The sequence below is a fragment of the Oncorhynchus keta genome, chromosome 13 (assembly GCF_023373465.1).
Source record: "Oncorhynchus keta strain PuntledgeMale-10-30-2019 chromosome 13, Oket_V2, whole genome shotgun sequence".
Classification (NCBI taxonomy): Eukaryota; Metazoa; Chordata; class Actinopteri; order Salmoniformes; family Salmonidae; genus Oncorhynchus; species Oncorhynchus keta.
In genome coordinates this window covers 3,567,974-3,591,720 of record NC_068433.1, presented here as the reverse complement: position 1 = coordinate 3,591,720, position 23,747 = coordinate 3,567,974, and the positions used below count along the sequence as shown (strand labels likewise).

At 48.6% G+C, this 23,747-nt stretch overlaps 1 protein-coding gene and 2 long non-coding RNA genes across 91 annotated transcripts in view; 1 reads left to right on the top strand and 2 right to left on the bottom strand.

The window, feature by feature from the left end:
- Positions 1-5,502: 5,502 nt before the first annotated feature.
- LOC127906635 (uncharacterized) lies at positions 5,503-10,518 on the bottom strand. 36 transcript variants are annotated; one of them, XR_008062170.1, is made up of 5 exons: positions 9,311-10,518; positions 9,099-9,181; positions 8,289-8,844; positions 8,116-8,201; positions 5,503-8,072 (listed from the first exon to the last, which is right to left on the bottom strand). It is a non-coding gene; the product is annotated as an uncharacterized LOC127906635 (long non-coding RNA). The 36 variants fall into 36 exon arrangements; XR_008062177.1 differs by having other exon boundaries at positions 5,503-8,201; positions 8,289-8,672; positions 8,759-8,844; XR_008062163.1 differs by having other exon boundaries at positions 5,503-8,201; positions 9,311-9,353; positions 9,397-10,518.
- Positions 10,519-10,834: 316 nt separating this feature from the next.
- zgc:77880 (zf-DHHC domain-containing protein) overlaps positions 10,835-23,747 on the bottom strand; it is a 29,057-nt gene continuing 16,144 nt past the window's right edge. The window contains exons 4-13 of one of the 50 annotated variants that reach the window (XM_052459071.1): positions 22,680-22,792; positions 19,710-19,771; positions 19,469-19,589; positions 15,682-15,754; positions 13,937-14,096; positions 11,951-13,771; positions 11,864-11,915; positions 11,662-11,829; positions 11,080-11,337; positions 10,835-10,934 (exon numbers count right to left, since the gene is read on the bottom strand). In XM_052459071.1, the coding sequence (XP_052315031.1) occupies positions 13,623-13,771; positions 13,937-14,096; positions 15,682-15,754; positions 19,469-19,589; positions 19,710-19,771; positions 22,680-22,792 (678 nt within the window). In that variant the 3' untranslated portion in view covers positions 10,835-10,934; positions 11,080-11,337; positions 11,662-11,829; positions 11,864-11,915; positions 11,951-13,622. The other 49 variants (XM_052459078.1, XM_052459084.1, XM_052459087.1 and 46 more) reach the window with 49 other exon arrangements.
- On the top strand, positions 20,659-22,654 carry LOC127906636 (uncharacterized). Of its 5 annotated transcripts, none has more exons than XR_008062182.1 (3): positions 20,659-20,913; positions 22,129-22,214; positions 22,255-22,294. It is a non-coding gene; the product is annotated as an uncharacterized LOC127906636 (long non-coding RNA). The 5 variants fall into 5 exon arrangements; XR_008062183.1 differs by lacking the exon at positions 22,255-22,294 and adding an exon at positions 22,615-22,654 and having other exon boundaries at positions 20,712-20,913; XR_008062184.1 differs by lacking the exon at positions 22,255-22,294 and adding an exon at positions 22,415-22,454 and having other exon boundaries at positions 20,712-20,913.

The window sequence follows — 23,747 nt, the reverse complement described above, 5'->3', positions numbered from 1 at the left end:
CCTTTTCCTGTAGTCATCATCATCATCTCCTCCAGTACATCCCGGGGCCAGGCTTCCAGCCGTCCTGGACCTCTATACCATCTCCTCTGTCCTGATCACATTGAGGGAGAGGTTCTTGTCCTGGCACCACACGGCCAGGTCTCTGACCTCCTCCCTATAGGCTGTCTCGTCGTTGTCGGTGAAGAGGCCTACCGCTGTTGTGTCATCGGCATATTAATGATGGTGTTGGAGTCGTGCCTGGCCGTATAGTCATGAGTGAACAGGGAGTTCAGGAGGGGACTGAGCACACACCCCTGAGGGGCCCCCGTGTTGAGGATCAGCATGGCAGATGTGTTGTTACCTACCCTTACCACCTGGGGCGGCCCGCCAGGAAGTCCAGGATCCAGTTGCAGAGGGAGGTGTTTAGTCCCAGGGTCCTTAGCTTGGTGATGAGCTTTGAGGGTACTATGGTGTTGAACGCTGAGTTGTAGTCAATGAATAGCATTCTCAAGTACCTGTTCCTTTTGTCCAGGTGGGAAAGGGCAGTGTGGAGTCCAATAGAGATTGCATCATCTGTGGATCTGTTGGGGCGGTGTGCAAATTGGAGTGTTTCTGGGATAATGGTGTTGATGTGAGCCATGACCAGCCTTTCAAAGCACTTCATGGCTACAGACGTGAGTGCTACGGGTCGGTAGTCATTTAGGCAGGTTACCTTAGTGTTCTTGGGCACAGGGACTATGGTGGTCTGCTTAAAACATGTTGGTATCACAGACTCAGTCAGGGACTGGTTGAAAATGTCAGTGAAGACACTTGCCAGTTGGTCAGCGCATGCTCGCAGTACATGCCCTGGAAATCCGTCTGGCCCTGCGGCTTTGTGACTGTTGACCTGTTTAAAGGTCTAACATCAGCTGCGGAGAGCATGATCACACAGTCTTCCGGAACAGCTGGTGCTCTCATGCATGTATCAGTGTTGCTTGCCTCTAAGCTATTACACGGATATAATATATGGATAATCTTAAATCTTACTTTATTATTCACCGTACATTTGAAGCCATCTGAACACTAAACAAGAATGGTGTTCATGGGAGGACACCACAGAAGAAGCCACTGCTGCCTGAAAAAAAACATTGCTGCACATCTGAAGTTTGCAAAAGAGCACCTGGATGCTCCACAGTGCTACTGGCAAACTATTCTGTGGACAGATGAAACTAAAGATGAGTTGTTTGGAAGGAACACACCACTATGTGTGGAGTAAAGGCACAGCACACCAACATCAACACCTCATCCCAACTGTAAAGTCTGGTGGAGGGAGCATCATGGTTTGGGACTGCTTTGCTGCCTCAGGGCCTGGACAGCTTGCTATCATCAGTTTATCAAGACATTTTGCAGGAGAACGTAAGGCTATCTGTCCGCCAATTGAAGCTCAACAGAAGTTGAGTGATGCAACAGGACAACAAACGCAAAAGACCAAAGTAAATCAACAAAATAATGGCTTGAACAGAAGAAAATGTGCCTTAAGAATTCAGGAAGAACTTCAGGAAGTGGTTGGTGGGAGTCATTGCAGCTAAAGGTGGACTGATCAACTTCAGGAAGTGGTTGGTGGGAGTCATTGCAGCTAAAGGTGGACTGAGCAACTACAGGAAGTGGTTGGTGGGAGTCATTGCAGCTAAAGGTGGACTGAGCAACTACAGGAAGTGGTTGGTGGGAGTCATTGCAGCTAAAGGTGGACTGATCAACTTCAGGAAGTGGTTGGTGGGAGTCATTGCAGCTAAAGGTGGACTGATCAACTTCAGGAAGTGGTTGGTGGGAGTCATTGCAGCTAAAGGTGGACTGATCAACTTCAGGAAGTGGTTGGTGGGAGGAAAAGGTGGCATAACCAGTTACTGAGTGTAAACGGGGAAATTACTTTTTCACCCAGGGGCATTTGGTTGTTGCATAACTTTGTTCATTAAATAATGATGTCATTGTTGTGTTATTTGTTCATTCAGGTTCCCTTTATCGAATATTAGGATTTGGTTGAAGATTTGACAACATTCAGTATCAGAAATATGTAAAAATAGAGAGCTCTGTACATCTGCTTTTATAAACCAAGCTGACCCCGATGGTACATTTTTTTTGGGGGGGGGGGAGCAAGTGCTGGCAACAACATTGAGTGGAGGTTTGGAAGAGTGTTCATTCACAGGTAGGTAAATTATAAATATATAATTATAAATCTCAGACACCCAGCGCATCTGTCCACAAGCGATGACAACCTGGTGCCCGTTATTACTGAATCGGATGCAGCTGAGAACAAACTAAACCTTTAAAAAAAAATGTGTGAATTTCGTGAAAACTTGCCCATTTGTAACAAGCATGGTAAGAAGCATTTGCTGTTCCACCTCTCATTAAAAACTGCAATTACCACCAGTTACATGTTATTACCGATAAAAAAGATTAAATGGGGCGGCAGCGTAGCCTAGTGGTAAGAGCGTTGGACTAGTAACCGGAAGGTTGCGAGTTCAAACCCCCGAGCTGACACGGTACAAATCGTTGTTCTGCCCCTGAACAGGCAGTTAACCCACTGTTCCCAGGCCGTCATTGAAAATAAGAATATGTTCTTAACTGACTTGCCTGGTTAAATAAAGGTAAAATAAATAAATAAAAAGTTGTTGTTACAATTAACTACAATACTTGTGTAATTACACTATAATAAAGGACCCCTTAAAATGAAGTGTTACTAAGAAACTAGCTGTAAAGATCCTTAACGCAGATCCAAGGTCAGTTTTGAGATCCACCGGCGTCATTAGCGATGGGGTTACAGCTGGACGTTTGACTGATCTTGGACCTGTGAAGTTCAGTTTTGAGGTCCACCGGCGTCATTAGCGATGGGGTTACAGCTGGACGTTTGACTGATCTTGGACCTGTGAAGTTCAGTTGAGGTCCACCGGCGTCATTAGCGATGGGGTTACAGCTGGACGTTTGACTGATCTTGGACCTGTGAAGTTCAGTTTTGAGGTCCACCGGCGTCATTAGCGATGGGGTTACAGCTGGACGTTTGACTGATCTTGGACCTGTGAAGGTCAGTTTTGAGGTCCACCGGCGTCATTAGCGATGGGGTTACAGCTGGACGTTTGACTGATCTTGGACCTGTGACGGGAAGCCTATCCCCACCAACCTCTTTTTTAAAATCAAATGACTATCGTATTGGTTGATTAAAATCAGGACTTTATTAATATAACGAGTAATTAAGTAATGTCACAAGTTCATTCACACAAGAAAACATCAACTCTACAGAGCGCCGTTTGCTACAATGACTTCCGGACACGAAGGGTCCGTGCGGCTCCTCCTCACTACTCTGTACGACCGGGTTCAGGCAACTCTGTCCCTGTAGAGCTGCAGGTACTGCAGGTATTATATTCCAACTAGGCACCACTGTCACGCCTTGGTCTTAATATTTTGTGTTTTCTTTAATTATTTGTTCAGGCCAAGGTGACTAGAGGGGGCTAGAGAGACCGGGCAGACACCATGTTATGCTATGGAGCGCACTGTGTTTCCAGTGCGGGTGCATAGCCCGGTGCGGTTCATACCAGCCCTTTGTATTGGCCGGGCTAGAGTGGGCATCGAGCCAGGTAAGGTTGGGCAGGCTCGGTGCTCAAGAGCTCCAGTGCGCCTGCACGATCCGGTCTATCCAGAGCCACCTCTACACACCAGTCCTCCGGTAGCAGCTCCCCGCACCAGGCTTCCTGTGCGTGTCCTCGCTCCAGTATCACCAGTGCCAGCACCACGCATCAGGCCTACAGTGCGCCTCGCCTCTCCTGCGCTGTCGGAGTCTCCCGCCTGTTCAGCGCTATCAAAGCCTTCCTCCTCTACAGCGCTGCTGGAGTCTCCTGTCTGTTCAGCGCTATCAGAGCCTTCCTTCCCTCCTGCGCTGTCGGAGTCTCCCGCCTGTTCAGCGCTATCAGAGCCTTCCTCCTCTACAGCGCTGCCGGAGCCTCCTGCCTGTTCGGAGCAGCCTGAGCTGTCAGTCTGCATGAAGCAGCCAGAGCTGTCAGTCTGCATGAAGCAGCCAGAGATGTCAGTCTGCATGAAGCAGCCAGAGCTGCCAGTCTGCAAAGAGGTGTCAGTCTGCAAGGAGCTGCCAGTCTGCAAGGAGCTGCCAGCCTGCATGGAGCAGCCAGAGCTGTCAGTCTGCAAAGAGCTGCCAGTCTGCAAGGAGCTGTCAGTCTGCAAGGAGCTGTCAGTCTGCAAGGAGCTGTCAGTCTGCATAGAGCAGCTAGATCCGCCAGTCAACCAGATTCTTCCAGATCTGCCAGTCAACCAGAATCTTCCAGATCTGCTAGTCAACCAGAATCTTCCAGATCCGCCAGCCAGCCAGGATCTACCGGAGCCTACTACCTGCCTGAGCTTCATCTCAGTACTGGGCTGCCCCTCAGTTCCGGGCTGCCCCTCAGTTCCGGGCTGCCCCTCAGTTCCGGGCTGCCCCTCAGTTCCGGGCTGCCCCTCAGTCCCGGGCTGCCCCTCAGTCCCGGGCTGCCCCTCAGTCCCGGGCTGCCCCTCAGTCCCGAGCTGCCCCTCAGTCCCGAGCTGCCCCTCAGTCCCGAGCTGCCCCTCAGTCCCGAGCTGCCCCTCAGTCCCGAGCTGCCCCTCAGTTCCGAGCTGCCTCTCAGTCCCGAGCTGCTCCTCAGTCCAGTGGGGTTCTGGGTGAGGACTATTAGGCCATGGTCGGCGGCGAGGGTGGATTATCCCAGGACGCAAAGGGGAGGAACTATGACATTAATGGAGTGGGGTCCACGTCCTGAGCCGGAACCGCCACCATGGACAGACGCCCACCCGGACCCTCCCTATGGTTTTGAGGTGCGTCCGGGAGTCCGCACCTTAGGGGGGTTCTGTCACGCCTTGGTCTTAGTATTTTGTGTTTTCTTTATTATTTGTTCAGGCCAGGGTGGGACATGGGTTTATTGTATTGTCGTATTGGGTTTTTTGTAGTATTTGGGATCGCGGCTGAGTAGGGGTGTTGTATGGGCTTGGCTGCCTGAGGCGGTTCTCAATCAGAGTCAGGTGATTCTCGTTGTCTCTGATGGGGAACCGTATTTAGGTAGCCTGGTTTCGCTTTGTATTTCGTGGGTGATTGTTCCTGTCTCTGTGTAGCTTCACCAGATAGGCTGTAATTAGGTTTCACGTTACGTTTGTTGTTTTTGTATTTATTAAGTTATTTCATGTATCGTCATTCTCTTCATTAAAGACACGAGTAACCACCACGCTGCATTTCGGTCCGACTCTCTTTCAACAAACGAAGAACACCATTACAACCACACCTGACCAACTGAGCTAATTGATCAGTTCGGTGATTGTCTAAATTCTACACACCTGGTCGTACAGGTCCATTAAAACACGAAATGGCTGAGGCACTCCGGGACCAGGGTTTTCCTACCGGATGTAGATCAAATCTCTAAATGCAAAAAAACAAACATGTTTTATCCTTTTTTTTTTTTTTAGGAAAATATAAAATATATAATTTCACATACTCCTCACACAAAATACATACCAGATTTAAAATATTTTACTTCCACATAATGCAGTAGTCCCCAGCAGCATTTAGAAAACACACACAGTTGTAGTTCACAGTCAGAGATACACACACAATACGTCCAAAATGGCAACCCATTCCCTTTAAAAGTAGTGCACTAAAATTGGGAATAAGAGTGCCATTTGGGACAGATACACAGTAAAATATCGATGTATTAATAAATGTAAACGTCATCATGAAACACGATTCCTCCTCTGTACACATATATACATTCCACTCCGCTGTCAACAAAACAAAATCAAGATTTAAAAAAACAACGAGTCGGTATCCCTGACGGCCCTAGTCTAAAGTAGTGCACTAAATAGGGAATAGGGCTCTGGTCTAAAGTAGTGCACTATATAGGGAATAGGGCTCTGGTCTAAAGTAGTGCACTATATAGGGAATAGGGCTCTGGTCTAAAGTAGTACCACTATATAGGGAATAGGGTTCTGGTCTATAGTAGTACCACTATATAGGGAATAGGGCCCTATAGGGCTCTGGTCTATAGTAGTGCACTATATAGGGAATAGGGCTCTGGTCTAAAGTAGTACCACTATATATGGAATAGGGCTCTGGTCTAAAGTAGTACCACTATATATGGAATAGGGCTCTGGTCTAAAGTAGTACCACTATATATGGAATAGGGCTCTGGTCTAAAGTAGTACCACTATATATGGAATAGGGCTCTGGTCTAAAGTAGTACCACTATATATGGAATAGGGCTCTGGTCTAAAGTAGTACCACTATATAGGGAATATGGCTCTGGTCTAAAGTAGTACCACTATATAGGGAATATGGCTCTGGTCTAAAGTAGTACCACTATATAGGGAATAGGGCTCTGGTCTAAAGTAGTACCACTATATAGGGAATAGGGCCCTGGTCTAAAGTAGTACCACTATATAGGGAATAGGGCTCTGGTCTAAAGTAGTACCACTATATATGGAATAGGGCTCTGGTCTAAAGTAGTACCACTATATAGGGAATAGGCCTCTGGTCTAAAGTAGTGCACTAAATAGGGAATAGGGCCCTGGTCTAAAGTAGTACCACTATATAGGGAATAGGGCTCTGGTCTAAAGTAGTACCACTATATAGGGAATAGGGCTCTGGTCTAAAGTAGTGCACTAAATAGGGAATAGGGCCCTGGTCTAAAGTAGTACCACTATATAGGGAATAGGGCTCTGGTCTAAAGTAGTGCACTATATAGGGAATAGGGCTCTGGTCTAAAGTAGTGCACTAAATAGGGAATAGGGCTCTGGTCTAAAGTAGTGCACTAAATAGGGAATAGGGCTCTGGTCTAAAGTAGTGCACTATATAGGGAATAGGGCTCTGGTCTAAAGTAGTGCACTATATAGGGAATAGGGCTCTGGTCTAAAGTAGTGCACTATATAGGGAATAGGGCTCTGGTCTAAAGTAGTGCACTATATAGGGAATAGGGCTCTGGTCTAAAGTAGTGCACTATATAGGGAATAGGGCTCTGGTCTAAAGTAGTGCACTAAATAGGGAATAGGGCTCTGGTCTAAAGTAGTACCACTATATAGGGAATAGGACTCTGGTCTAAAGTAGTGCACTATATAGGGAATAGGGCTCTGGTCTAAAGTAGTGCACTATATAGGGAATAGGGTTCCATAGGGCTCTGGTCTAAAGTAGTGCACTATATAGGGAATAGGACTCTGGGCTAAAGTAGTGCACTATATAGGGAATAGGGGTCTGGTCTAAAGTAGTGCACTATATAGGGAATAGGGTTCCATAGGGCTCTGGTCTAAAGTAGTGCACTAAATAGGGAATAGGGCTCTGGTCTAAAGTAGTGCACTATATAGGGAATAGGGCTCTGGTCTAAAGTAGTGCACTATAAATAGGGAATAGGGCTCTGGTCTAAAGTAGTACCACTATATAGGGAATAGGACTCTGGTCTAAAGTAGTGCACTATATAGGGAATAGGGCTCTGGTCTAAAGTAGTGCACTATATAGGGAATAGGGTTCCATAGGGCTCTGGTCTAAAGTAGTGCACTAAATAGGGAATAGGGCTCTGGTCTAAAGTAGTGCACTAAATAGGGAATAGGGCTCTGGTCTAAAGTAGTGCACTATAAATAGGGAATAACGGGTGCTATTTTGGGACCAGGACGCAGCCAGTAACAATATCATTATAAATAAATAAAAACTGTTAATGTTTCAACATAAAACCAAGAGGCAAACCAAGTACCCTGATCATGTTGTCAGAATCAACGTAATGGTAGCAGTCTCAAACGGTACTCTAGTAGTCAGTGCACTATATAGGGAATAGGGTTGGGGCGGCAGGGTAGCCTAGTGGTTAGAGCATTGGACTCAAGCAAGTTCAAACCCCCGAGCTGACAAGGTACAAATCTGTCGTTCTGCCCCTGAACAGGCAGTTAACCCACTGTTCCTAGGCCGTCATTGAAAATAAGAATATGTTCTTAACTGACTTGCCTAGTTAAATAAATAAGGGTGCTGTTTGGGACGAATACCATATCTCCCCTTCATATGAATAGAACACATAAAATACACCGAGTATACAAAATATTAAGAACACCTACCTAAAGTTGAGTACCGAGCATACTAAATATTAAGAACACCTTCCTAATGTTGAGTACCGAGCATACTAAATATTAAGAACACCTTCCTACTGTTGACTACCGAGCATACTAAATATTAAGAACACCTTCCTAATGTGGACTACTTGAGCATACTAAATTTTAAGAACACCTTCCTAATATTGAGTACCTAGCATACTAAATATTAAGAACACCTTCCTAATGTTGAGTACCTAGCATACTAAATATTAAGAACACCTTCCTAATGTTGAGTACCTAGCATACTAAATATTAAGAACACCTTCCTAATGTTGAGTACCTAGCATACTAAATATTAAGAACACCTTCCTAATGTTGAGTACCGAGCATACTAAATATTAAGAACACCTTCCTAATGTTGAGTACCGAGCATACTAAATATTAAGAACACCTTAATGTTGACTACTGAGCATACTAAATATTAAGAACACCTTCCTACTGTTGACTACCGAGCATACTAAATATTAAGAACACCTTCCTAATGTGGACTACTGAGCATACTAAATTTTAAGAACACCTTCCTAATATTGAGTACCTAGCATACTAAATATTAAGAACACCTTCCTCATGTTGAGTACCTAGCATACTAAATATTAAGAACACCTTCCTCATGTTGAGTACCTAGCATACTAAATATTAAGAACACCTTCCTAATGTTGAGTACCTAGCATACTAAATATTAAGAACACCTTCCTAATGTTGAGTACCGAGCATACTAAATATTAAGAACACCTTCCTAATGTTCAGTACCTAGCATACTAAATATTAAGAACACCTTAATGTTGACTACTAGCATACTAAATATTAAGAACACCTTCCTACTGTTGACTACTGAGCATACTAAATTTTAAGAACACCTTCCTAATATTGAGTACCGAGCATACTAAATATTAAGAACACCTTCCTAATGTGGACTACTGAGCATACTAAATATTAAGAACACCTTCCTAATGTGGACTACTGAGCATACTAAATATTAAGAACACCTTCCTAATGTTGAGTACCGAGCATACTAAATATTAAGAACACCTTAATGTTGACTACTGAGCATACTAAATTTTAAGAACACCTTCCTAATATTGAGTACCGAGCATACTAAATATTAAGAACACCTTCCTAATGTGGACTACTGAGCATACTAAATTTTAAGAACACCTTCCTAATATTGAGTACCTAGCATACTAAATATTAAGAACACCTTCCTCATGTTGAGTACCTAGCATACTAAATATTAAGAACACCTTCCTAATATTGAGTACCTAGCATACTAAATATTAAGAACACCTTCCTCATGTTGAGTACCTAGCATACTAAATATTAAGAACACCTTCCTCATGTTGAGTACCTAGCATACTAAATATTAAGAACACCCTCCTAATGTTGACTCCTTTGGGTGTCGGACCATTCTTGATACATATGGGAAACTGAAAAACCCAGCAGCCTTACAGTTCTTGATGCTAGTTAGCGGTGGTGCTGATATAACGGATGTGAAATGGCTAGCTAGTTAGCGGTGGTGCGCACTAATAGCGTTTCGATCGGTGACGTCACTTGCTCTGAGACCTTGAAGTAGTGGTTCCCCCTTTGCTCTGCAAGAGCCGCGGCTTTTGTGGAGTGATGGGTAACGATGCTTCGTGGGGTGACTGTTGTTGATGTGTGCAGAGGGTCCCTGGTTCGAGCCCGGGTATGGGGCGAGGGGACGGTCTAAAGTATACGGTTACATTGACACAAACCGGTGCGCCTGGAACGTACCAACCCTGTTCAAAAGCACTTCAATATTTTGTCTTGACCTTTCACCCTCTGAATGGCACACGTACACAATCCACGTCTCAATAGTGTCAAGGCTTAAAAACCCTTCTTTATCCCGTCTCCTCCCCTTCATCTACACTGACTGAAGTGGATTTAACAAGTGACATCAATAAGGGATCATAGTTTTCACCTGGATTCACCTGGTCAGTATTATGGAAAGAGCAGGTGTTCTTAATGTTTTGTCCACTCAGTGCGAGTACAGGTAGTAGACCTGGGTTCAAATACTATTCGACATAATTTCAGAAAAAGTATCTAGGCTTGATTGAGCTTCTCGACATGAAAAAATAACTAAATAAATAAATAGAAAAGTCCCAAAAGTACAAACCCTGGCCATCTGGCATTCGAGGCAGACTGAAGCAAACGCTCAAATAATTTCAAACGACTATTAAAAAGTATTTGAACCCCAGGTCTGATCTGTAGGTAGGTAAAACGTCACAAACACACACAGGTAGAGATGGAAAATAGTCTATATAAATAAACCATGTTCAGATTCATCTTCCCTCACAGTCAACAACCAAGGTGATTTACTGAGACAAATTCTGACTGTGTGTGCGGTAGTGTGTGTGGTAGTGGTAGTGTGTGTGGTAGTGTGTGTGGTAGTGGGAGTGGTAGTGTGTGTGGTAGTGGTAGTGTGTGTGGTAGTGGAAGTGGTAGTGTGTGTGGTTGTGGTAGTGGTAGTGTGTGTGGTAGTGTGTGTGGTAGTGGTAGTGTGTGTGGTAGTGGTAGTGTGTGTGGTTGTGGTAGTGGTAGTGTGTGTGGTAGTGTGTGTGGTTGTGGTAGTGGTAGTGTGTGTGGTAGTGTGTGTGGTAGTGGGTAGTGTGTGTGGTTGTGGTAGTGTGTGTGGTAGTGTGTGTGGTAGTGTGTGTGGTAGTGGTAGTGTGTGTGGTAGTGTGTGTGGTGGTTGGGTAGTGTGTGTTGTAGGGGTAACCCTAACCTTCCCTCAACATCTAACCCTAACCTTCCATCAACCCTAACCTTCCCTCAACATCTAACCCTAACCTTCTATCAACCCTAACCTTCCTCAACATCTAACCCTAACCTTCCATCAACCCTAACCTTCCTCAACATCTAACCCTAACCTTCCATCAACCCTAACCTTCCATCAACATCTACAACTAACCTTCCCTCAACCCTAACCTTCCCTCAATATCTAACCCTAACCTTCCCTCAACATCTAACCCTAACCTTCCCTCAACATCTAACCCTAACCTTCCCTCAACATCTAACCCTAACCTTCCCTCAACATCTAACCCTAACCTTCCCTCAACATCTAACCCTAACCTTCCCTCAACATCTAACCCTAACCTTCCCTCAACATCTAACCCTAACCTTCCCTCAACATCTAACCCTAACCTTCCCTCAACATCTAACCCTAACCTTCCCTCAACATCTAAAACTAACCTTCCCTCAACATCTAACCTTCCCTCAGCCCTAACCTTCCCTCAGCCCTAACCTTCCCTCAGCCCTAACCTTCCCTCAGCCCTAACCTTCCCTCAGCCCTAACCTTCCCTCAGCCCTAACCTTCTCTCAACATCTAACCCTAACCTTCCCTCAACCCTAACCTTCCCTCAACATCTAGCCCTAACCTTCCCTCAACCCTAACCTTCCCTCAACCCTAAGCCTCCTCAACCCTAACCTTCCCTCAACCCTAACCTTCCCTCAACATCTAACCTTCCCTCAACATCTAACCCTAACATCTAACCCCAACCTTCCCTCAACCCTAACCTTCCCTCAACATCTAACCCTAACCTTCCCTCAACCCTAACCTTCCCTCAACATCTAACCCTAACCTTCCCTCAACATCTAACCCTAACATTAACCCTAACCCTCCCTCAACCCTAACCTTCTCTCAGCCCTAACCTTCTCTCAACCCTAACCTTCTCTCAGCCCTAACCTTCTCTCAGCCCTAACCTTCCTCAACATCTAACCTTCCCTCAACCCTAACCTTCTCTCGACCCTAACCTTCTCTCAACCCTAACCTTCCCTCAACATCTAACCTTCCCTCAACATCTAACCTTCCTCAACATCTAACCTTCTCTCAACCCTAACCTTCCCTCAACCCTAACCTTCCCTCAACCCTAACCTTCCCTCAACCCTAACCTTCCCTCAACCCTAACCTTCCCTCAACCCTAACCTTCCCTCAACCCTAACCTTCCCTCAACATCTAACCTTCCCTCAACATCTAACCTTCCCTCAACATCTAACCTTCCCTCAACATCTAACCTTCCCTCAACATCTAACCTTCCCTCAACCCTAACCTTCTCTCAACCCTAACCTTCTCTCAACATCTAACCTTCCCTCAACCCTAACCTTCTCTCAACCCTAACCTTCTCTCAACATCTAACCTTCCCTCAACATCTAACCTTCCCTCAACATCTAACCTTCTCTCAACATCTAACCTTCCCTCAACCCTAACCTTCCCTCAGCCCTAACCTTCCCTCAGCCCTAACCTTCCCTCAACATCTAAAACTAACCTTCCATCAACCCTAATATTCCCTCAACCCTAACCTTCCCTCAACATCTAACCCTAACATCTAACCCTAACCTTCCCTCAACATCTAACCCTAACATCTAACCCTAACCTTCACGTAAAACTGCAGTAACCAAAACTTCAATGTAACCCCGTTCAGTGACCTGAATCCACAACGTTGAAGGAACATTCTTTTTTTTGAAAAGGTTACCATGATCCCCTAAAGTTGTGGGAATGTTAGTTAACCAAACATTTCAGTAACCTATGATATTAACCTGTATACTATATTTAGGGCTGTCGAGGGTTAACGCGTTTCATAACATATCGTATCTCCATTTCTAACACTGACCGGAACCTTTTTAAAAACGCAACACAGCCACTACATCACTTTAGACCGCGAGACAAAAATCATGTCGGAGCATTTTCTTTCTCTTCGAGGAATTCGTGTGCATGTCGCCGGCCGTTTTTAAACTCGTTGTTTGTTTTGATAATAAACATTGTTTAGCTAGCTAGTCATGTTACCTAACGGGATGGAAACCTGATAACCTGACCACGAACTAGGCTACGCACAGGCAGAACTGAAAAGGAAGGATATGGTGTGTGTGAGAGAGAGAGAGGATGTGTGTGTGTGTGTGTGTGTGAGAGAGGATGTGTGTGTGTGTGTGTGTGTGAGAGAGAGAGAGTGTGTGTGTGTGTGTGTGTGTGTGTGAGAGAGTGTGTGTGTGTGTGTGTGTGTGTGTGTGTGTGTGTGTGTGTGTGTGTGTGTGAGAGAGAGAATGTGTGTGTGTGAGAGAGAGAGAGAGAGAGAGAGTATGTGAGTGTGTGTGTGTGTGTGTGTGAGAGAGAGCATGTGTGTGTGTGAGAGAGAGAGAGAGAGTATGTGAGTGTGTGTGTGTGTGAGAGAGAGAGTATGTGAGTGTGTGTGTGTGTGTGTGTGTGTGTGTGTGTGTGTGTGTGTGTGTGTGTGTGTGTGTGTGTGTGTGTGTGTGTGTGTGTGTGTGTGAGAGAGAGAGAGCATGTGTGTGTGTGAGAGAGAGAGAGAGAGAGTATGTGAGTGTGTGAGAGAAGATGTGTGTGTGTATCAAACATTGTGACGAATTGCGATTAACTAACGCCACGAATTCAATGAACCATTTGACAGCCCTAATGACATGATGACCGTAACGTAACCACAACGTTGAAGGAATGTTAAAACGCTGTCGTCACAGAATGTTGTTTGAAGGTTGCGGGAACGTTACACATCATAATCCGGAACAGCCGAGTAGCTGATTCCACCGACTGTAGGGGGACTGGAATGTAGAGGGAACAGCCAACAGAACACCGACCCTGAGAGACAGGGGGGGGGACTGGAATGTAGAGGGAACAGCCAACAGAACACCGACCCTGAGAGACGGGGGGGAGAGAGAGACAGCGCTACTGTTAGATATATGTTACTATATGGCTAAATAGTCTTTAAGACTGTGAGCAAAACCATGAACAGACAGTTGAACACACACACACACACACACACACACACACACACACACACACACACACACACACACACACCTCTCCCGAAGACCTCTCTGAGCAGGGCTAGTTTGGGCTTGCGTGTGTGTGGGATGTGTGTCGGTGGCTCAGAGGTGCTGCTGGTGATCGATGTTCTGTCTTTCATCAGTCTGTTCCTCAAATGTTCTATAGGAGTTTCATCTGTTATAATGGACACCAACTGAGAGAGAGGGATGGAGAGAGAGAGAGGGGGATGGAGAGAGAGGGAGAGAGAGAGAGAGAGGGAGAGAGAGAGAGAGAGAGAGAGGGGGATGGAGAGAGAGAGAGAGAGAGATGGAGAGAGTGATGGAGAGAGAGAGAGAGGGGATGGAGAGAGAGAGAGAGAGAGAGGGGGGGATGGAGAGAGAGAGGGGATGGAGAGAGAGAGGGGGATGGAGAGAGAGGGGGATGGAGGAGAGGAGGAGAGAGGGGGATGGAGAGAGAGAGGGGATGGAGAGAGAGGGATGGAGAGAGAGAGGAGGATGGAGAGAGAGAGGAGGATGGAGAGAGAGAGGAGGATGGAGAGAGAGAGAGAGAGGAGGATGGAGAGAGAGAGAGGGAGGATGGAGAGAGAGAGAGGAGGAGGAGAGAGGATGGAGAGAGAGAGGGAGGAGGGAGAGAGAGAGAGGAGGATGGAGAGAGAGAGAGGAGGATGGAGAGAGAGAGAGAGGATGGAGAGAGAGAGGAGAGGATGGAGAGAGAGGAGGATGGAGAGAGAATTAAGTGATCAGGTTAAAACAAACATGTCCCCAAAGTTTCAGGCCTGCCTCGTTAAAAGAGGTCAGTTTCAGGCCTGCCTCGTTAAAAGAGGTCAGTTTCAGGCCTGCCTCGTTAAAAGAGGTCAGTTTCAGGCCTGCCTCGTTAAAAGAGGTCAGTTTCAGGCCTGCCTCGTTAAAAGAGGTCAGTTTCAGGCCTGCCTCGTTAAAAGAGGTCAGTTTCAGGCCTGCCTCGTTAAAAGAGGTCAGTTTCAGGCCTGCCTCGTTAAAAGAGGTCAGTTTCAGGCCTGCCTCGTTAAAAGAGGTCAGTTTCAGGCCTGCCTCGTTAAAAGAGGTCAGTTTCAGGCCTGCCTCATTAAATGAGGTCAGTTTCAGGCCTGCCTCGTTAAATGAGGCAGTTTCAGGCCTGCCTCGTTAAGAGAGATCAGTTTCAGGCCTGCCTCGTTAAGAGAGAACAGTTTCAGGCCTGCCTCGTTAAGAGAGGTCAGTTTCAGGCCTGCCTCGTTAAGAGAGAACAGTTTCAGGCCTGCCTCGTTAAGAGAGAACAGTTTCAGGCCTGCCTCGTTAAGAGAGAACAGTTTCAGGCCTGCCTCGTTAAGAGAGGTCAGTTTCAGGCCTGCCTCGTTAAGAGAGGTCAGTTTCAGGCCTGCCTCGTTAAGAGAGGTCAGTTTCAGGCCTGCCTCGTTAAAAGAGGTCAGTTTCAGGCCTGCCTCGTTAAGAGAGGTCAGTTTCAGGCCTGCCTCGTTAAAAGAGGTCAGTTTCAGGCCTGCCTCGTTAAAAGAGGTCAGTTTCAGGCCTGCCTCGTTAAGAGAGGTCAGTTTCAGGCCTGCCTCGTTAAAAGAGGTCAGTTTCAGGCCTGCCTCGTTAAAAGAGGTCAGTTTCAGGCCTGCCTCGTTAAAATAGGTCAGTTTCAGGCCTGCCTCGTTAAAAGAGGTCAGTTTCAGGCCTGCCTCGTTAAAAGAGGTCAGTTTCAGGCCTGCCTCGTTAAGAGAGGTCTTCTGAGGTCTTTTCTGAATGCAAACAACACATTTAACCGAGACTTGACCATACCTGGTCGTAGAAGATGACCATGACGAACACTCCAAACAACACCGACTCAACCAGGAGAATGATGTAGTGAGCTCTGAGGAGGGGCAACAATGAACAGAATATACATCACAACCAGGAGAATGATGTAGTGAGCTCTGAGGAGGGGCAACAATGAAAAGACAGAATATACATCACAAAAATTATACTTGTACATCTCTATCCTCTCCATCCTCTCTATCCTCTCTATCCTCTCCATCCTCTCTACCCTCTCCACCCTCTCCACCCTCTCCATCCTCTCCATCCTCTCTACCCTCTCCATCCTCTCTACCCTCTCCATCCTCTCCATCCTCTCCATCCTCTCCATCCTCTCTACCCTTCCATCCTCTCCATCCTCTCCACCCTCTCCACCCTCTCCACCCTCTCCATCCTCTCTATCCTCTCCATCCTCTCCACCCTCTCCACCCTCTCCATCCTCTCCATCCTCTCCATCCTCTCCATCCTCTCCATCCTCTCTATCCTCTCCATCCTCTCTATCCTCTCTATCCTCTCCATCCTTCCATCCTCTCATCCTCTCCATCCCTCCTCCTCTCCACCCTCTCCATCTTCTCATCCTCTCCACCCTCTCCACCCTCTCCATCCTCTCACCCTCTCTATCCTCTCCACCCTCTCCATCCTCTCCACCCTCTCCATCCTCTCCACCCTCTCCATCCTCTCCACCCTGCTCCACCCTCTCCACCCTCTCCATCCTCTCCACCCTCTCCACCCTCTCCACCCTCTCCATCCTTCCATCCTCTCTACCCTCTCCATCCTCTCCACCCTCTCCATCCTCTCCACCCTCTCCACCCTCTCCACCCTCTCCATCCTCTGCTATCCTTCCACCCTCTCCATACTCCCTCTCCATCCTCTCCATCCTCTCCATCCTCTCTACCCTCTCTACCCTCTCCATCCTCTCCACCCTCTCCACCCTCTCCATCCTTCTATCCTCTCTATCCTCTCCATCCTCTCCCTGCTCCATCCTCTCTATCCTTCACCCCTCCATCCTCTCCATCCTCTCCACCCTCTCCACCCTCTCCATCCTTTCTCTATCCTCTCTATCCTCTCCATCCTTAATCATCTCCATCCTCTCCATCCTCTCCATCCTCTCCACCCTTCCACCCTCTCCATCCTCTCCACCCTGCCTCTTATCCTCTCCATCCTCTCTACCCCTCCATCCTCTCTATCCTCTCCATCCTCTCACCCTCTCTACCCTCTCTATCCTCTCCATCCTCTCTTTCCATCCCTCCACCCTCTCTATCCTCTCCATCCTCTCTATCCTCTCTATCCTCTCTATCCTCTCCATCCTCTCTATCCTCTCTATCCTCTCCATCCTCTCCACCCTCTCCATCCTTCCACCCTCTCCACCCTCTCCACCTGCCTCCCTTCTACCCTCTCCATCCTCTCCATCCTTCAGGCTGCTCCACCCTCTCCATCCTCTCCAGAGGTCCATCCTCTCTATCCTCTCCACCCTCTCTATCCTCTCCACCCTCTCCATCCTCTCCATCCTTCCACCCCTGCCTCTCCACCCTCTCCACCCTCTCCATCCTCTCCACCCTCTCCACCCTTCTACCCTGCCATCCTCTCTATCCTCTCCACCCTCTCCATCCTCTCCACCCTTCCATCCTCTCTATCCTCTCCACCCTTCCATCCTCTCCACCCTCTCCACCCTTCCACCCTGCCTCTCCACCCTCTCCATCCTCTCCATCCTTCCACCCTCTCCATCCTCTCCACCCTCTCTATCCTCTCTACCCTCTCCATCCTCTCCACCCTCTCTACCCTCTCCACCCTCTCCATCCTTCCATCCTCTCCATCCTCTCTACCCTCTCCATTCTCCATCCTCTCTGCCTCTCTATCCTCTCTATCCTCTCTTCCTCTCTATCCTCTCCATCCTCTCTATCCTCTCCATCCTGTCCATCCTCTCCACCCTCTCCATCCTCTCTATCCTCTCCACCCTTCACCCTCTCCATCCTTCCATCCTCTCCACCCTCTCCACCCTCTCTACCCTCTCTACCCTCTCTACCCTCTCTACCCTCTCTATCCTTCTACCCTCTGCATCCTCTCCACCCTCTCCATCCTTCCACCCTCTCCTCTCCATCCTCTCCATCCTCTCTATCCTCTCCACCCTCTCCATCCTCTCCATCCTCTCCACCCTCTCCATCCTCTCTATCCTCTCTACCCTCTCCATCCTCTCTACCCTCTCCATCCTCTCCATCCTCTCCATCCTCTCCACCCTCTCCATCCTCTCTATCCTCTCTATCCTCTCCACCCTCTCCATCCTCTCTACCCTCTCCATCCTCTCCACCCTCTCCATCCTCTCTATCCTCTCCACCCTCTCCATCCTCTCCATCCTCTCTATCCTCTCTATCCTCTCTACCCTCTCCATCCTCTCCATCCTCTCCATCCTCTCCATCCTCTCCATCCTCTCCATCCTCTCTATCCTCTCCACCCTCTCCACCCTCTCCATCCTCTCCACCCTCTCCATCCTCTCCATCCTCTCTACCCTCTCCATCCTCTCCATCCTCTCTATCCTCTCCATCCTCTCCATCCTCTCTATCATCTCCACCCTCTCCACCCTCTCCATCCTCTCCACCCTCTCCATCCTCTCCATCCTCTCAACCCTCAGGAGAATCTACCCTCTCCATCCTGATCCTCTCCATCCTCTCATCAATCCACCCTCTCCACCCATCACAACCAGGAGAATGATATCCTCTCCATCCTCTCCACCCTCTCCACCCTCTCCACCCTCTCCATCCTCTCCACCCTCTCCATCCTCTCTACCCTCTCCATCCTCTCTACCCTCTCTACCCTCTCTACCCTCTCTACCCTCTCCATCCTCTCCATCCTCTCCACCCTCTCCACCCTCTCCATCCTCTCCACCCTCCCACCTCTCCATCCTCTCCATCCTCTCCATCCTCTCCACCCTCTCCACCCTCTCCACCCTCTCCACCCTCTCCACCCTCTCCACCCTCTCCACCCTCTCCATCCTCTCTACCCTCTCCATCCTCTCCATCCTCTCTACCCTCTCCACCCTCTCCATCCTCTCTACCCTCTCTACCCTCTCCACCCTCTCTACCCTCTCCACCCTCTCTACCCTCTCCATCCTCTCTATCCTCTCCACCCTCTCCATCCTCTCTATCCTCTCCATCCTCTCCATCTATCCTCTCCACCCTCTCCATCCTCTCTACCTCTCCATCCTCTCTATCCTCTCCATCCTCTCCATCCTCTCCATCCTCTCCATCCTCTCTATCCTCTCCACCCTCTCTATCCTCTCCACCCTCTCCACCCTCTCCACCTCTCCATCCTCTCCACCCTCCATCCTCTCTACCCTCTCCATCCTCTCTACCCTCTCCATCCTCTCTACCCTCTCCACCCTCTCCATCCTCTCTATCCTCTCCATCCTCTCCATCCATCCTCTCCATCCATCCTCTCTATCCTCTCCACCCTCCCCATCCTCTCCATCCTCTCTATCCCCTCTACCCTCTCCATCCTCTCCATCCTCTCTATCCCCTCTACCCTCTCCATCCATCCTCTCCATCCATCCTCTCCATCCATCCTCTCCACCCTCTCCATCCTCTCCACCCTCTCCATCCTCTCTATCCATCCCCTCTACCCTCTCCATCCATCTCTCCATCCATCCTCTCCATCCATCCTCTCCATCCTCTCCATCCTCTCTACCCTCTCTACCCTCTCCATCCTCTCTACCCTCTCCACCCTCTCTACCCTCTCTATCCTCTCCATCCTCTCCATCCTCTCTCTCTCGTCCTTCACTCACACAATCAGGTGTTTGCTGGGAGACTCCTCTCCTTCCTTCTCTCCTTCCCCGTCTCTCTCGCTCCGTATTCTCCACACCCAGGCTGACACCACCAGAGCCATGGAGTAGAGACTGGCCATACCTGGAGAGAGACGGATGAGAGAGAGAGGGGGATGAGAGAGAGAAGGGGATGAGAGAGAGAAGGGGATGAGAGAGAGAAGGGGATGAGAGAGAGAGGGAGAGGAGAGCGTAGAGGACTCACCTGTGTAGAAGAGAAACTGGATGAAGTACTTCTGGTTCAACTCTCCAACACAGTTATTGATCCTACAACACAACCACACATATATTATAACGATAGAGGAGAGACAGAGAGAGAGACAGAGAGAGAGACAGATAGAAGGATAGGAGGGGTGAGGAGGAGGAAGTTTACCAGTGATGGTGAGAGGTTGAGGAGCTGTAGAGTTACTAACCAGGGACAGAGAGAGGTTGAGGAGGAGCTGTAGAGTTACTAACCAGGGACAGAGAGAGGTTGAGGAGGAGCTGTAGAGTTACTAACCAGGGACAGAGAGAGGTTGAGGAGCTGTAGAGTTACTAACCAGGGACAGAGAGAGGTTGAGGAGCTGTAGAGTTGACTAACCAGGGACAGAGAGAGGTTGAGGAGCTGTAGAGTTGCTAACCAGGGACAGAGAGAGGTTGAGGAGCTGTAGAGTTACTAACCAGGGACAGAGAGAGGTTGAGGAGCTGTAGAGTTGCTAACCAGGGACAGAGAGAGGTTGAGGAGCTGTAGAGTTACTAACCAGGGACAGAGAGAGGTTGAGGAGCTGTAGAGTTACTAACCAGGGACAGAGAGAGGTTGAGGAGGAGCTGTAGAGTTACTAACCAGGGACAGAGAGAGGTTGAGGAGGAGCTGTAGAGTTACTAACCAGGGACAGAGAGAGGTTGAGGAGGAGCTGTAGAGTTACTAACCAGGGACAGAGAGAGGTTGAGGAGCTGTAGAGTGACTAACCAGGGACAGAGAGGGTTGAGGAGGAGCTGTAGAGTTACTAACCAGGGACAGAGAGAGGTTGAGGAGCTGTAGAGTTACTAACCAGGGACAGAGAGAGGTTGAGGAGGAGCTGTAGAGTTACTAACGAGGGACAGAGAGAGGTTGAGGAGCTGTAGAGTTACTAACCAGGGACAGAGTGAGGTTGAGGAGCTGTAGAGTTACTAACCAGGGACAGAGAGAGGTTGAGGAGCTGTAGAGTTACTAACCAGGGACAGAGAGAGGTTGAGGAGCTGTAGAGTGACTAACCAGGGACAGAGAGAGGTTGAGGAGCTGTAGAGTGACTAACCAGGGACAGAGAGAGGTTGAGGAGCTGTAGAGTGACTAACCAGGGACAGAGAGAGGTTGAGGAGCTGTAGAGTGACTAACCAGGGACAGAGAGAGGTTGAGGAGCTGTAGAGTGACTAACCAGGGACAGAGAGAGGTTGAGGAGGAGCTGTAGAGTTACTAACCAGGGACAGAGAGAGGTTGAGGAGCTGTAGAGTTACTAACCAGGGACAGAGAGAGGTTGAGGAGCTGTAGAGTTACTAACCAGGGACAGAGAGAGGTTGAGGAGCTGTAGAGTTACTAACCAGGGACAGAGAGAGGTTGAGGAGCTGTAGAGTTACTAACCAGGGACAGAGAGAGGTTGAGGAGCTGTAGAGTGACTAACCAGGGACAGAGAGAGGTTGAGGAGCTGTAGAGTTACTAACCAGGGACAGAGAGAGGTTGAGGAGGAGCTGTAGAGTTACTAACCAGGGACAGAGAGAGGTTGAGGAGCTGTAGAGTTGCTAACCAGGGACAGAGAGAGGTTGAGGAGCTGTAGAGTTGACTAACCAGGGACAGAGAGAGGTTGAGGAGCTGTAGAGTGACTAACCAGGGACAGAGAGAGGTTGAGGAGCTGTAGAGTTGACTAACCAGGGACAGAGAGAGGTTGAGGAGCTGTAGAGTTGCTAACCAGGGACAGAGAGGGTTGAGGAGCTGTAGAGTTACTAACCAGGGACAGAGAGAGGTTGAGGAGCTGTAGAGTTACTAACCAGGGACAGAGAGAGGTTGAGGAGCTGTAGAGTTACTAACCAGGGACAGAGAGAGGTTGAGGAGGAGCTGTAGAGTTACTAACCAGGGACAGAGAGAGGTTGAGGAGGAGCTGTAGAGTTACTAACCAGGGACAGAGAGAGGTTGAGGAGCTGTAGAGTTACTAACCAGGGACAGAGAGAGGTTGAGGAGGAGCTGTAGAGTTACTAACCAGGGACAGAGAGAGGTTGAGGAGCTGTAGAGTTACTAACCAGGGACAGAGAGAGGTTGAGGAGCTGTAGAGTTACTAACCAGGGACAGAGAGAGGTTGAGGAGCTGTAGAGTTACTAACCAGGGACAGAGAGAGGTTGAGGAGCTGTAGAGTTACTAACCAGGGACAGAGAGAGGTTGAGGAGCTGTAGAGTTACTAACCAGGGACAGAGAGAGGTTGAGGAGCTGTAGAGTTACTAACCAGGGACAGAGAGAGGTTGAGGAGCTGTAGAGTGACTAACCAGGGACAGAGAGAGGTTGAGGAGCCGTAGAGTGACTAACCAGGGACAGAGAGAGGTTGAGGAGCTGTAGAGTGACTAACCAGGGACAGAGAGAGTTGAGGAGCTGTAGAGTTACTAACCAGGGACAGAGAGAGGTTGAGGAGGAGCTGTAGAGTGACTAACCAGGGACAGAGAGAGGTTGAGGAGGAGCTGTAGAGTTACTAACCAGGGACAGAGAGAGGTCGAGGAGCTGTAGAGTTACTAACCAGGGACAGAGAGAGGTTGAGGAGCTGTAGAGTTACTAACCAGGGACAGAGAGAGGTTGAGGAGCTGTAGAGTTACTAACCAGGGACAGAGAGAGGTTGAGGAGCTGTAGAGTTACTAACCAGGGACAGAGAGAGGTTGAGGAGCTGTAGAGTGACTAACCAGGGACAGAGAGAGGTTGAGGAGCTGTAGAGTTACTAACCAGGGACAGAGAGAGGTTGAGGAGCCGTAGAGTTACTAACCAGGGACAGAGAGAGGTTGAGGAGCTGTAGAGTGACTAACCAGGGACAGAGAGAGGTTGAGGAGCTGTAGAGTGACTAACCAGGGACAGAGAGAGGTTGAGGAGCCGTAGAGTTACTAACCAGGGACAGAGAGAGGTTGAGGAGCTGTAGAGTTACTAACCAGGGACAGAGAGAGGTTGAGGAGCCGTAGAGTGACTAACCAGGGACAGTGATGGTCCATGCGTCGTATGCATCGCTGACATACTCTACAGTGGTGAGCTCTGGGGGGGCGGTAGGTCTCACAACGACTACAAACAGTCCAGCCCTCACAACCCTGTAACACACAATATCACAGCAACAATATATTACACTACTGTGTGTGTGTGTGTGTGTGTGTGTGTGTGTGTGTGTGTGTGTGTGTGTGTGTGTGTGTGTGTGTGTGTGTGTGTGTGTGTGTGTGTGTGTATCAGACTCTGCACAGCAACTAAACGTTTCAAACTCCACAGTTCAGCCCCCACATCCCTGTAGGGACACATCATGTCATACTACACCCCCACACATCGTAGTGGAATAGACTAAACCGTGAGCTCAATCCACAGCTTGAAATCGCTCCCCTCGTGTCACCTGGCTAAAAGACTGTTGTCACGTGTGTTTGTGAAGCAGAGGGTCTCTCGATCAGGCCTTTCTAAGGACGGTGTTCCCAGAAGGAAGCAGAGGGTCTCTCGATCAGGCCTTTCTAAGGACGGTGTTCCCAGAAGGAAGCAGAGGGTCTCTAGATCAGGCCTTTCTAAGGACGGTGTTCCCAGAAGGAAGCAGAGGGTCTCTAGATCAGGCCTTTCTAAGGACGGTGTTCCCAGAAGGAAGCAGAGGGTCTCTAGATCAGGCCTTTGTAAGGACGGTGTTCCCAGAAGGAAGCAGAGGGTCTCTAGATCAGGCCTTTCTAAGGACGGTGTTCCCAGAAGGAAGCAGAGGGTCTCTAGATCAGGCCTTTCTAAGGACGGTGTTCCCAGAAGGAAGCAGAGGGTCTCTAGATCAGGCCTTTGTAAGGACGGTGTTCCCAGAAGGAAGCAGAGGGTCTCTAGATCAGGCCTTTGTAAGGACGGTGTTCCCAGAAGGAAGCAGAGGGTCTCTAGATCAGGCCTTTGTAAGGACGGTGTTCCCAGAAGGAAGCAGAGGGTCTCTCGATCAGGCCTTTCTAAGGACGGTGTTCCCAGAAGGAAGCAGAGGGTCTCTAGATCAGGCCTTTGTAAGGACGGTGTTCCCAGAAGGAAGCAGAGGGTCTCTAGATC